Source organism: Ptychodera flava, chromosome 10, assembly GCF_041260155.1.
Source record: "Ptychodera flava strain L36383 chromosome 10, AS_Pfla_20210202, whole genome shotgun sequence".
In the NCBI taxonomy this organism is placed as follows: Eukaryota; Metazoa; Hemichordata; class Enteropneusta; family Ptychoderidae; genus Ptychodera; species Ptychodera flava.
In genome coordinates this window covers 34,603,422-34,617,834 of record NC_091937.1, presented here as the reverse complement: position 1 = coordinate 34,617,834, position 14,413 = coordinate 34,603,422, and the positions used below count along the sequence as shown (strand labels likewise).

Below are 14,413 nucleotides of genomic sequence, written 5' to 3'. Positions count from 1 at the left end.
GTCACAATAGTTTGAGATGCAACAGCCAATGTGTCTTACTTATCACAAATAATACAAATACTGAATCACACAGAGAACAAATGACATTGAATGATAAGAAATTTATCATGTACACATGCCTACACCTCGACAGATGGGAAGGAAGCTGTTTTTGAATGTAATCTTGTTGCACTGTGTGAATTATAAAATTAAACTTGTGAAATATCTTCATAAAAAAGCTAAAAGACATTGCCCCTGCTATTATCATCTTGTGTGCTAACTCCACGTATGTAAACATTTACCAAGATTACAACAAGTCCTGCCAGTATCACAAAAGGGTGTTTTCATAAAAACAACAACAACATTGTCTGGTTCTCATATAGGTGTTAATTTTGAAATATGATCGCTGGTATTCTACGGCTTTTATAAGTTCATTAATATATAAGAAAGAACAACATAGGCATCAGTATATGATAATATTATGGAAACTCTTGTATAAAGTTGGAAAAACAAAAAAGTTTGCAACCCTTGGATAGTGTGATGGTGACATATATTTTGCCAGCAGTCTAGGGTGTATGACCTTGTACTGTGGATCAGGTGACCTAGGGTGTCCAAGGTGTGACCTTGTACTGTGGATCAGCTGACCTAAGGTGTCTAGGGTGTGTGACCTTATCCTGTGGATCAGCTGACCTTTTAAATTTAATTGCTGACTTTGCACTGTTAAATTTAAAAGTTAATATAGCAGTTTTGTAGTTAACATTAAATGAAATAATGTTTTATGATAAAAATAGTTTTTGTGATGATAGAATAGTTTTAGGTGGAAATGATAAGATGTGTAAAAACAGAATAAGGTTTAAGATTCACTAGGAATAAGTTTCTTATTTCTTATCACATATGAAATTTGGTCTGAAGTTTCATATTATTTCAAATTTGCAAACCATACATTTCCATACAGACATGCCAGGTGTTTGCTGTAATAACTTTAAACCATCACCAAAGCCATACATGTACATACATGATAGTGTTTAATGCACAAATGTTGTGGAATAACTATGCATAAGAGTTTTTTCGCTTTGTTACCATAGCTAGTCATGTATGTGTCATTTGTACAACCTCTTTTCTATGTATCTCTTAATGTTATTCTCTAGCTTCTCTTTTGACTGTGCTATTTCGTGTATGCATTTCCAAATGCTTGTTGCGTGCTTAAAATGTGTTTCCACCCTTTCCAGAAGATGATCATACAAGGGCTCGCAAATGTAAGTGGCAAGCAAGGCAGATCTGGAGTAAATACTCTTTATCCACAAAGTAAATCTAAGAAATCTCCATCACTAGTGTTCCTGTGTTTGTGCAGTCTTCTTCTTAACACTCTCTTGCAAGAAATTCACAGTTTTTCCTTGAGTAAAATTGTCCCTCTAATCTTTTCTCATAATACCCGATATATCATTTTCACTCTATTTGCCAGGCTTTTATTTATTACAAAGTTCACAAATAACTCCCAAACTAGTTCACTTAGAACTGTTTCCATGGCCCTCACCAGTTCTGAAATTACTTTTGTTTTCTTTTTTTACACATGTATAGACAGTTGATACATTTTTGGTGAAAAATAAAATGTACTTCACTTCACTTGCCTCATTCACGTAATGTGATGGCTTATTGAAAACTACAGTGGTAGACACCAATACCACAGCTAGAGACTGTTTCATCTTGTTGTCAGTGTTTAGTTTGCTTGTCAGTTTACTCTATTTCATCAACACCATTGTGTGATAGAGATTGGTGTGAAATGCACCTTAGGATGAATAAGAATTCACTGAAAACAGAAACCCTTCACTGTGTTTTTACACAGTTTGTACCTGACATTTACCACTGCCAGAACACACAAAGTATTACCTGTATGTGCCAAAACCATTTGTTGTTCGTAAATTAAAGTATAATTAAAAAGAATCTAATTAAATTGAAGCACAGAATGGAAAAAAACAAATGCAGACGGCATATTGCATAAACTGTTCATTGGTATATTGTTTTATGTGAATTGTGTCAAAGAAGGTTTAAATAATTAAAAATTTTGAAGAAGACGCAACTGCTCTGAAAGAATACATTTATGTGAAGGGAATCAGGATGTTGCAACAATTCTCTGTTTAGATTGGAAAGATACAGGCTACACTTTTACCCTGTGATATCTTTACATTGGAAAGATGCAGGCCACACTTTTACCCTGTTGTATCTTTACATTGGAAAGATACAGGCCACACTTTTACCCTGTTGTATCTTTACATTGGAAAGATACAGGCCACATTTTACCCTGTTGTATCTTTACATTGGAAAGATACAGGCCACACTTTTACCCTGTGATGACTGGTGATATATCATATTTCAATAATTTCTTCTAATTTATGTTGCACAAGAAGCCCAAGCTATTAAATGTGGCTTTAAGCATCTTTTTGTGCCAGCCTACATGTCATCTGAGAGCAGCATTTCAGAACATAGCACTTCAGTTGTACACAGCTTTAAATTTTTGATTTTAGTACAGTAACTGAAGGTAAAATTGCAAAAATAAGTAACAATATAAACAGCCTTCGATCACACGATAATCTCAACTCTGTAAATTTTCCATCATTATCAATTGCATCACCTCATACTTTTGATTCATTTACTATTTCTGCAAAATTCACAGCCAAGAAAGATGAAGACAAGGAAAGGAAAGCCAAATGGAAACAGATCCAGATTATTCTGAATGACTCACTGAAGTTTGTAGAAATGTTACAGAACTTAAACTGGGAGAATGGATTAAATGATGATGTGTTGGCTGGAGTTGAGTACTATCTGCCTAAGAGTAAAGATGGAGAAGGTGTCACTGGAGAGGGCTCTCTATTGGATGTACCAGGTATCTGTGTTATAGATGAATAATATAGCTATGTTACAGAAATACCAGGTATCTGTGTTATAGATGAATAATATAGCTATGTTACAGAAATACCAGGTATCTGTGTTATAGATGAATAATATAGCTATGTTACAGAAATACCAGGTATCTGTGTTATAGATGAATAATATAGCTATGTTACAGAAATACCAGGTATCTGTGTTATAGATGAATAATATAGCTATGTTACAGAAATACCAGGCATCTATCATTTATAAGATATCTATGTTATAGAAAACCAGGTATCTGTGTTATAGAAATACTAGATATCTATGCTATAGAAATACCAGGTATCTAAATTATAGATGTACCAGGTATCTATGCTGTGTTCCAGATCTACCAGGTTTTCATTAATTTTTGCAGGTAGGCATTCATATAATAAATATTAGGTACCCTTGTTCACTAACTATGCTTTGATCTTTTGACACAAGTTCTCAGATGTACAATCCAGAGCATCCGTCTGTACATGAGTTTTCCTTCATTGACATACCAGCTAGGCATGTAAAATTTAGCATTTGCAGACATGTAAATATAAATAATTTCTACAACAGGAAATGTTGGTCTCCCAGACTCAAAGCGTCGGTCTCCATCACCGGGTAATTCCGGTGGTATCACCATCTCAGCTACACGTTATAGTTCAGAAGATGCTGGTACATTAGTGGCTTACACATGTGCCATTGTAGAGTATTCTCACCGATGCGGCCCTCTGAGAGAAGCTTTGAGGAAATTGGATGAACTTGAGAGAGAAAAAACTGAAAATGAGAGGATGCAGCGAGAAAGAGAGGAAAGGGTAAGTTTTCACTATGAAAAGTAAAACTATTGTGGCCATTGTCACAAGTACCTTAAAGACTGTCAAGGCAATTCTATTGAGTGAAAATTGTTGTATGTGTTGTTCAATATATTCTGTAGAAGTCATATGGTATGTGCAGATAAATTTATTGTTTAAGTGCTTGATTCATTTCATAGGCATTTTTCCATTCAATCAAAAGTATTGCCAGTAATTTCAAGTTTATTTATATATATATATATATATATATATATATATATATATATATATATATATATATATATATATATATATATATATATATACACACACACATACACATATATTATATATATATATATATATATCACACAAAGTAATGAAATCTATTACTTACGTTTCATGCATATATATATATATATATATATATATATATATATATATATATATATATATATATATATATATATATATATATATATATATATATATATATATATATATATATATATGAATTTATCACAAGGCATCAACAAAAGAGATTAACACCTGAGCATGGACATTTCCTTTTACATACTGCATGATGTCTGTGTTGATATAATACAATGTAGACTAATTGTTATGGGCCCATGACAATGCATGCATACAATCTCCTGCCTGTTTGAGGTATTTAACAGGTATTAAGGATTTTTAGGTCAGGAGTTAAGATTTAAGGAAGTAACCATCGGTGTACCGGTATAAGTTTATCATCACATCAGTTTTATGCTCAATGGACCATATTTTATGATGACATATCATCTTTCAGTTTCTATGCGTGGTAAATATACTGACAGATTTGTACAAAATTTGCACACTGCAAGACCCTAAAACTTGTCCTTGCAGCTATTTCTGACTTCAGTACTCAAGGGTATCACTAGACATTGCTGTTTCTTCAAAATAATACAAACCACCTCAAAAGAGGGAATAGAACTGGAACAAGACTAGTCTTAAAATTTACTTCAAACCAACTAGCATGGAATAAAAGCATCTGTCATGTCCGCTTGCCAGTGGGCAGTGGCTAAACTTATTTGCTTACCACCCTTTTGCAGTATGGCCGACATTGCTGTTATGGCCCTTTTATGTACCAGTGATACCACTTACCACAGTTCTGAACAGTTCACTGTTTTTAAGTTGGGCATATAATGCGCCAGCTGGACAGTGGCATTTTTGGCCATATCGATACTTTTGCTTTATCTGTACAGTGATTAGTTGTCTCTTGGTCTTTGTTCTCATTGTATTTTCAAATCTTTATGTTGTGTTCCATTCTGTTTCAGTGAGGACAATTGGTTGAACCCAAACGTCTGTTCTTATTCCTCCTCTTGACAAGTGTTTATATTCCCTGCTCACCTAGTTGGTTTGATGTCAATTGTTGTTTGATGTTTGTGGCCTAGGGAAACGTGGCATGTCCATTGTCACATAGATCACGCTGCACAAGTTTAGACTAATAATTTTTAACATATTTTAGACCCCTGTCTGTTCTCCTTGCAAATTTTGAATGGACTGCAAAATAATGATTGTTTTGGGGTGTGCAAGTGATACCAATGTTTTCAAGGTTTATAGTGTTTTTTGCAGAAAATCATGTGACTAAGCTGGAAGGAAAATAGAGAAACCAGTTGCCCCAGCTTTGTTAGCTCAGCTGTCAGCGATGCAGAGCTTACTCTAATAGGTGGATGTGTTGTCATCTGGCGTCCATCAACATTTTATGTTCCAAGCTTCTCCTTCAAAACGACCAGTCCGATTACTTTAATGTTTGGAGTACATCAGGTCCCCAAGGATGACCTTAATCAGATTTCAAATTGTGATGAAATATGCAAATTTGTATTTTTGCGGTTAATTTTGCAATTTTGGTGCAAAAATCATTTTCTCCATAATGACTGGTCTGACAGCTTGAATATTTAGTATATAGGTCCCAAGGGATGACCTTATAATATTTAGATTTCTTAAAATTGTGCAGATACATGCAAATTTGTATTTTTATGGCAATTTTTGTCATTTTTGGTTAAGATTTTGCTACCAAAATTGCTCGTTAGATAGCTTTGGTATTTGGTATACAGCTTCATTTTGGGATGATTAAAATGTGATGTATTGAAATTATGATTAAATCTCGTATTTTTTTGGCAACTTTTGCCATTTTTGGTAAAAAAACTTGTGTTTAAAAAACTACACTCTCATCTGACAGCTTTGATATTTGGTATACAGGTTTGTAGGGGTTATCTTAATATGATATATTGAAATTATTATGAAATCTATAATTTTGGAGAGTTTTTTGCCGTTTTTGGTCAAAATCTTTTTTTCCTGAAAACTACTTGTCTGATAGCTTTGATATTTGGTTGACATGTTTTAGAGATGATCTTTATGTGGTATGTTCAAATTATGATGACATTTTTGCCATTTTAAGTCAGGCCATCCTGAAATGAGCTATCAAAGATTTCCATCTTCTTTGCCAACACATGTGTCACAAATAGTAATTCTCCACATTACACAGCAGAGCTGTATTGGCAGTTTGGTCACTTGTTGATTGACTTGTACACAAAGGAAATTGACACAATTAGTCTTCACACTGAATAACCAATTGTGAATTGAAGGAAATTTACTTTTGGGAAACAAAATGTATCCGTATTTGGGGCTAGATTACGAGCTGCTTTGTAGAGTAGAAGAATCAAAGCATTACAAGTATCTATACTCTGTATATATAGACAGTTAAAGGATAGTACTGTGCAGTATTGTAGCATTATGAAAAGTCAAGAATGGCTGATAGTTGTATAACTGTTTTCATTGTGATTTTTGACATATGATCTGCATGCCCCATAGTGACATACTACAAATCATACCTTTGCTGTGTCAATATCTCACAACTTGTATGGAAATGATGTCTGTGTCTTTGTTTTCCATTCTCTAACTCTAATGTTAATTTCATGTGATCATCTTGTAATCCAGGATGATGATGTTATTGTAAGTAACCTATTCTATCATCTTTCTGTATTTTGGTGATTTTTTCTATAGTTGCTCTGCCTTCACTCTGTACTGCTCTTTCTTCAACAAAATGCCTGTTGTAACACTGCACAGAGTGTGCTGTTCTTATGTTTCAAGAAGTTTTGCTCTATTTTCTCATGTTTGTTGTTTGTTGTCTCAGTCTTAGTTTGTACGATTGCTTTTGATGCCAACTCATCTCTGCTGCACCGCTCTGCTAACATTCCATTTTTGGACACCATGAGCCAGAGGCCCAAATGGCATCCTGTTGCCATAACGCCCATCCATGTGTTTGTGTATGGGTGTCTGTGTACATCTGTACTTTGATGTTGTTCCAAACATAAGTGTTACATAAAAAATAGCATCATCATGAAAAGATCTAAATTTGATTAGATTTTGGTGAATGTGATCAGCATAATTAACATTCATTTGCACAATTAATGAGTTTATGCCACATCTCAAGAATTAAACCACCGAATTTGATGAAACTGAACAAAAACTCAACTGTACTATGGTGTAACTATGCTTAAAGTTTTGTGGGCACGGCTTGTAGAGTTGTAGCTCATTTTCATATTTAATGAAGTTCTGTAGTTAGTACTTTATACCAATACTGAGAGCACCAATTTTGACTGAACCAAAGCTATACACTGATCATACTAAGATTTACATGTACTTATGATGTAAGTTTTACGAGCATGCCATTCTAATTATTAACTTATTTGCATAATTATGTAATACATTTTTAAAATAACGCTGATCACTATTGAGGGCACAAATTATGACTGTGACAGTAGCTCTGCTATAAATTTATCATATTTAAGTCTAGTTATGTTAGAAGTTTGATGAGTACCCGGTATGACATGCTAATTGTTTGCTCATTTGCATATTTAATGAATTTTTGTAATTAGCCTCTAATTAGCCTAATTGAGTGCACCAATTTTGGCTGGACTGCTTTACATTGATTTCATACTTATACTCTGTCTACTTATGTCTTCAATTTTATGAGCATGAAGTTCTGATTATTAGCTCATTTAATGATAGGCCAAATATCAAAGCTGAATACTCTGAATTTTAACGAGTGCAACATTGGTGAATAACATGTGTGTACTTCAAATATTATAAGTATGATAAGAAGCATAACATTTGTGTATGGCATACACAAGCATGGATAAAGACATTTTTTTTAATGCTTGCTTCCACAACGTGTTTCTAATGCATTCCTTTTGGCACATGGTGTCCAACTAAATCTTACTTTAATTTTATCACCATTATCACGTCATGATCTGGTTGCTTTGCTTTGTCCTTTTGCAGGAACTACCTTTGTTATCGGTAAGACTTATCATCCCATCATTGCCATATCAGTTAGACCATAAAAGACTTACCTTGGTGGTGATAACCCAACTGACATCTAATCAACACCAAACTTTGTACCAGCTTGTTATCGTATAACATGCTTGCACTAACAATATATCAGCCAGAGTTCTTGAAGCAAACTTGTAGTCCATTAAACTAAATAGTAGTTCACTTACCGTACCTTATAAAGAGATCTCCAAGGTTCATGTTATGATGTCTATGGGATTGTAACACAAAATATCTTAATATAGGACACTCCTTTAACTTTTCAATTTTATGACATCCCCCTCACATTGCAGAACATTCTATCCCCTCATACTACAGAATAGTCTTCCTTCTCCTCACACTAAAGGACAGTCTTCCCCCCTCACACTAGAGGACAGTTCCCCCCTCACACTAGAGAACAGTCTTCCTTCCCCTCACATTGCAGAATGCTGTACCTCCCCTCCATGCTGCAGAACACACTCTTCTTCCCCTCACACTACAGAACACTTTCTTCCCCTCCACATTACAGGACACTCTTTTCCCTCACACCACTGTAGGTTCTTCCTTCCCTTCCTTCATCTTACATTTCCTATTTCCCTTCACACTACAAGACAGCCACTTCTTTCCACTCATACAGCAGAACAATATCCTCCTCCCTCACACTACTGTATATGATACTGTTCCTTCTCGTATTACTATAGGACACATTGCCTCCTGCTCCCACTCACACTGCAGGACACATTGCCTCCTGCTCCCACTCACACTACAGGACACATTGCCTCCTGCTCCCACTCACACTGCAGGACACATTGCCCCCTGCTCCCACTCACACTGCAGGACACATTGCCTCCTGCTCCCACTCACACTACAGGACACATTGCCTCCTGCTCCCACTCACACTGCAGGACACATTGCCTCCTGCTCCCACTCACACTACAGGACACATTGCCTCCTGCTCCCACTCACACTACAGGACACATTGCCTCCTGCTCCCACTCACACTACAGGACACATTGCCTCCTGCTCCCACTCACACTGCAGGACACATTGCCCCCTGCTCCCACTCACACTGCAGGACACATTGCCTCCTGCTCCCACTCACACTACAGGACACATTGCCTCCTGCTCCCACCTGCACTCCCACTCACACTACAGGACACATTGCCTCCTGCTCCCACTCACACTGCAGGACACATTGCCTGCTCCCACTCACACTACAGGACACATTGCCTCCTGCTCCCACTCACACTGCAGGACACATTGCCCCCTGCTCCCACTCACACTGCAGGACACATTGCCTCCTGCTCCCACTCACACTGCAGGACACCCCTCCCTCTGATAGCATTGCAGGACAGTCTTCCTCTCACTCTGCAGGACAATGTCTCCTCCAACAATACTGCAGGACGCTCTCTTCCCCCACTGCAGGACTTTTATTCATTCCCTTGTCAGTGCAGGATATTCTACCTTTTCATCCAACTTCCAGGACATCAACTACCTTGTCATAAATATTATTCTTTCTGTAAATTTTATCTTTAATTTTACAGATTGTATAAAGGAACGACATTGTCATCAAACCTGTAACAAGCATAACTAAATATTGGTGCATGTGAAAGCTCAGTGATTTTCACTACCTGGTTGTTTTTGTCCCATTTTGCTTTTCTTACTATGGTGTACTCATATGCATTTGGATGTGTCAAACAAATATTGACATCTCTACAGAGGAATCTGATTAGTTGCAGTTCTTTGATGTAGTAAAATCAGTCATAGATAGTTACTATGGCATATCAAAATTGATATGTCTTGGTACGATGTGTAATAAATACCACAGGAACTGTATAATATGAGAGAAATATCAGAATATGTTTTTATTTTCCTTTAGAAAGTGTGATTTCTAGAGTTTTGTTCAGTTACGTACTGATGCCCCCTTATACTGGTACTATATCTGAAAATTACAAATTTTTTCTGTCCAGGAAAAACGAGAACAGGAAGAGAAAGATGGTGAGGAGGAACCAGAGGTAGAACCAGAATACACAGAAGATGATATACCAAAACTGCAAGCTGAAGTTGACAAGCTGCAAGCAGAGTTTGATGCTTCTGTTGTTGAGAAGCACAGCTTAGAAATGGAGTTAGAAGCCAGCAATGAAAGACTAAGAGCTGCAACAGAAATGATTCACAGGTTCCCATTCTTTATTAGTTTCTCCGTTTAATTAATTCTCTGTCTGCGTAATTATCTACCATTTTTATGTGCTCATCAACAATACCTTGCTAGTACAGATAAGAAAAGGAATCATTGGTTTTAATCTTGAATGGATACAAAGATGTTCTTCAGTAATAGATAGATCTGCAGAATCAATATTTATGACAAAATTATTGTAAAATGTCCTACATGCTCTTCTGAAAGTTGAGCAGACCTGTTAGAAACACCAATTCAAATTGCATTGAATTGAGTTTCACTGAAAAAAAGTAGTATCTCTTCAAAGTCCATGATATACATTGTGAATCCATTTTGGTAGCATCCACTATATGATATAGGCCATGAAACATTGGTCTGTATTTGGCTGTTTACTGAGGTCCACATTGAACAAGGACGCAGATGTGCAAAAAGTGTTCTTATGATTTGAAAAAAAATGTAATTATGCAAATGTATGACCAAAACAATTTATTTGTAGGATCAAGAGTTGAATATTAAGTAGTTTAAGTATTTGTCTTCAGACATGACACTACACAATTATGTTTCCACCTTAAGAATTTTTGATCAAGATGTATAATACTGCCTTCTTTACTCAGCATTCTCCATTGCCACCATGATGAGTAGATTGTATCTCTCTCCATTCTCCATTCCCACAATTATGAACAGATTGCATCTCTCTATTCCCAAACATTGTTGAATGAATAACACATAAAATTTCCTATTTTTATGTTGTGTAGCTTGAAGAGCAAAGAAGTAGAATGGAGAGAGTACGTCAATGACAATTCAGCCACAGAACTTTTGATCAGTAACTGTCTTGTTGGCTCAGCTTTCCTGACTTACTGTGCTCCAATGGATACAGACACAAGGTAAGGCAAACATTGTGCATTCTATGGAATGGAATCTACTACAGCGCTGTTCACGGTTACAGGTTTGTTACTAAGTATAGCTGTACGCACGCGACATCAGACACGCAGCTTGAAATGCGGACAAATTTTATCAATGTTGAATACATGGCCGTTTTTGCAGCTTGTACTCTGAGTATTCATTGTTACACTAGCAGTCGCCCACTAAGATGTGTTTTCGTCATTTTTGCATGTTACTGTGTAATTTTCAAAAGCATAATCTAAAAATGCGGACAAATATGCCTTTTAGTATTCATTGTTACACTAGCAGTCGCCCACTAAGATGTGTTTTCGTCATTTTTGCATGTGTAATTTTCAAAAGCATAATCTAAAAATGCGGACAGATATTTATTTTTGTATATTAATGAGAGAACAGTGACGTAAACTGTGAACAGCCCTATAGCACAAATTTCCTCAGTGAAAAAAATCCCAGCTGAGGACGTATCAGTTTTTTGCATGAACTTTTCAATGACATTTTCACTTTGTCACTTACAGGAGGAGATTTGCAGATGAGTTCAATGAAATCTGCAACCATCATGGTTTAGCGGAGCCAAAAAGAAAGTTATTCCAAAACATGTCACTAATTGACTTCCTGTACAGCAAGGTATGGTGACCGGATATGATATTTACTTTGAGCCAGACTGCTTTCATGTGCCAGTTACTGTAGGTACAAAGACATGCATGTATAGTTCACTGAGAACCAGCTGGCAATAGAAATGAACTGGTAGAGTGGAATGAATGGTAATTGTAAATGCATTAACATGGAATCACAAATGTCATGGATTTGTCTTTAAAGTATTGAAACACTCACAAATTCAACTCTCCTTGCTCAACTTTAAGAAGATACAGTACATTTCCTATATGTACATCAAATCATTGTAACATATTACCACCTTTTTTGATGTAATTAGAGTCGATATTGGATGATACTGATAGCAGAAAGTTCAGTTTCAAAAAAAAATAACATTTCCCATACTTACCAAAGAAAAGTTCAGAAAAAAGATGCAACACCAGATACATTTTGTCCGGTGTAAAAAAAGAGAACTATTTTGGAAATGCTGTATGTTTTGTCACTTCTGAAATTATACTGTTTTCACTTCAGGTGGACATCCAGGCTCTGATGTTGCTGCAGCTGCCAATGACTCCGATAGTTCAACAGAATGCATGTTTTATAATGCAAGAACTGAGCAGCACTGCATGGAATCTACTCTGTGATCCAACTAGCAGAGTACAAGACTGGCTAGAAAAATACCTGCAGGGCTCACTCATACATGTTAAATACCATGTGAGTAAATGAGATTCATGACAATTTTGTTTTCAAGTCACTTATCTTTTAGAGTTCAAACAGCATAGAAAATATGCAGTGACTGATATACTATGGACCTATTTAGCTGTTTTAATAAGTGTAGGTTTATTTGAATGTCAAAATTGCTGTGTTTTTTTGTATTCTATCTCAGGTTTTATTGGTAACAGTTGTAAAAGGTTACATTGCTTTTCATAAAATTGTCGCAATTCAGTTCTCAAGTGATAGCTACTTGTTGGTAGTATATTAATCATATTTACAACAATACAACAATGAATGTGTTTTGTTAATCTTCCTTTGTAGCAAAGTTTATTTCAACATGTAGGTGGTAATACTGTTATGATTGACTAGTTGCATTTACACAATGAAATGATGATTTCCGATGTCACCTTTATTGCATAGTCATTTTGCTATTTTATGATCATAAATAGATGGAGCACTTACACAGAGGCTTTTCCAACAAGGAAAAATCAGGTTTGACCTGAAATAAATACTCTTTGATTTGGTTAGCTAAAAGCACAGTGTTTTCACTATATGTGAGCCATACAGTGAAAACTTCATCTTCATTGTTAGCGAACACTCAGACAACCATTTTCACTTCATCAATGCAAATCATACGATACAAAACTAGCTAAAAGGAATAATTTTCTGTGAATTCTATCATTTAGGAATTACGATCCCAACTTGAGACCTGCTTGTCTGAGGGTCAACATCTTCTGGTAACTGACTGCAACGTACATGAGTTGGCTGAAGATGACAGGTTTTTCTCAGTCTTAAGGCGTAGGATGGCTTTCTTGAAAGGAAGACAACCTTTCAAAATGATGGTAAGGATGAAATTTCAATAGAAGTTTGTTTACTTGAATTTTATTAACTTATGCCCAAAACTTATATTTTGATTACTGCACAAAAATTGATATGAGATTATTGAGATGTGTATAAACATCATTAAATTATGGGGTTAAAAGTTGAGATTTCATGAGATCTTAGTTTTTAATTTGTCAAGATGCAGTTGACTTATTTTTACTGTGGTATAGTCATATTTGTAATTTATTTTGCTTGCATTCTTTCTGCTCAAAATGTCTGAGTGAATGAAGCCAATAACAAATGTGTGAACTATAAGGTCAAAAAATGTCATTGAAATTACAATGTAATTAAATGTAAAATTTTGCACCAAGCCTCAGATATAGGAGAATCTCATGAAATGATATACTAATATGCTCCAGTCATATTGTATGTCTGCCCACATTTGTTTCAGAGTATTTAAATTTTAAATTTTTTAGCATCTTTAAGTTGATGTACCCTTATATACAAATTGCAAGCCATCACCCTGACATTGATTGTGACATCTACTTGAACCATATAGGTTGGTGACCATGAAGTTGAATGCAGTCCAGCATTTAGACTATATCTACATACCACAGCACAACCACACCAAGTGCCAAACAAACTGGCTGCATACACTGCAGTGACTCACTTTCATCAAGTCAGGGCTGATATTGAAGAAGAATTACTTGATCGATTTATGGCGAAGGAGAAAGCTAGACTTAATGATGAAAAGCAGAGTTTAGCTCAGGTGAGAAATTCTTAATTTGTCAAATTTACCACTGTGACAGTTTTATTATTACTACCAGGTGTGTCTTGGAAGTCTGAATTTTTCTCAATTTTTTTTTCTGAAATGTCTTTATTTTTTGGAATAAGGAGGTCTGTTTCAATGTGAACTCAGCTTGGATGATTCAAATTACCTGTAAACAACAACAATACCTCACAGTCATAGGTTTGTCCTTGCAATAGTTAATTCTTCAACAGACTTGGTTGTACCATATTATAAAATCTTTTGAATTTGTCAAATTCATTGTTGATAGTTTGACTTTGTCAATGCCATTGTACCATATTTTTATGAATAATCCCATACAGTACCATGTTATATGTAGTTCGCATTGATCAACACTGTTGTACCATATTGTTGGTAGTTAGGATTTGATCAATGCTGTTTGTTCAATTGTGT

General features: G+C 35.6%; 1 protein-coding gene across 16 annotated transcripts in view; it reads left to right on the top strand.

Annotated features, from left to right (window-relative positions):
- Positions 1-14,413, top strand: part of LOC139142609 (dynein axonemal heavy chain 5-like) — a 133,054-nt gene that overhangs the window by 77,870 nt on the left and 40,771 nt on the right. For 8 of the 16 annotated variants that reach the window (XM_070712615.1, XM_070712613.1, XM_070712604.1 and 5 more), the window contains 10 exons: positions 1,209-1,235; positions 2,651-2,860; positions 3,451-3,689; positions 7,986-8,003; positions 9,983-10,188; positions 10,941-11,069; positions 11,601-11,709; positions 12,208-12,390; positions 13,077-13,232; positions 13,772-13,981. In XM_070712615.1, the coding sequence (XP_070568716.1) occupies positions 1,209-1,235; positions 2,651-2,860; positions 3,451-3,689; positions 7,986-8,003; positions 9,983-10,188; positions 10,941-11,069; positions 11,601-11,709; positions 12,208-12,390; positions 13,077-13,232; positions 13,772-13,981 (1,487 nt within the window). The remainder of the gene's footprint in view (positions 1-1,208; positions 1,236-2,650; positions 2,861-3,450; positions 3,690-7,985; positions 8,004-9,982; positions 10,189-10,940; positions 11,070-11,600; positions 11,710-12,207; positions 12,391-13,076; positions 13,233-13,771; positions 13,982-14,413) is intronic. The other 8 variants (XM_070712608.1, XM_070712609.1, XM_070712606.1 and 5 more) reach the window with 3 other exon arrangements.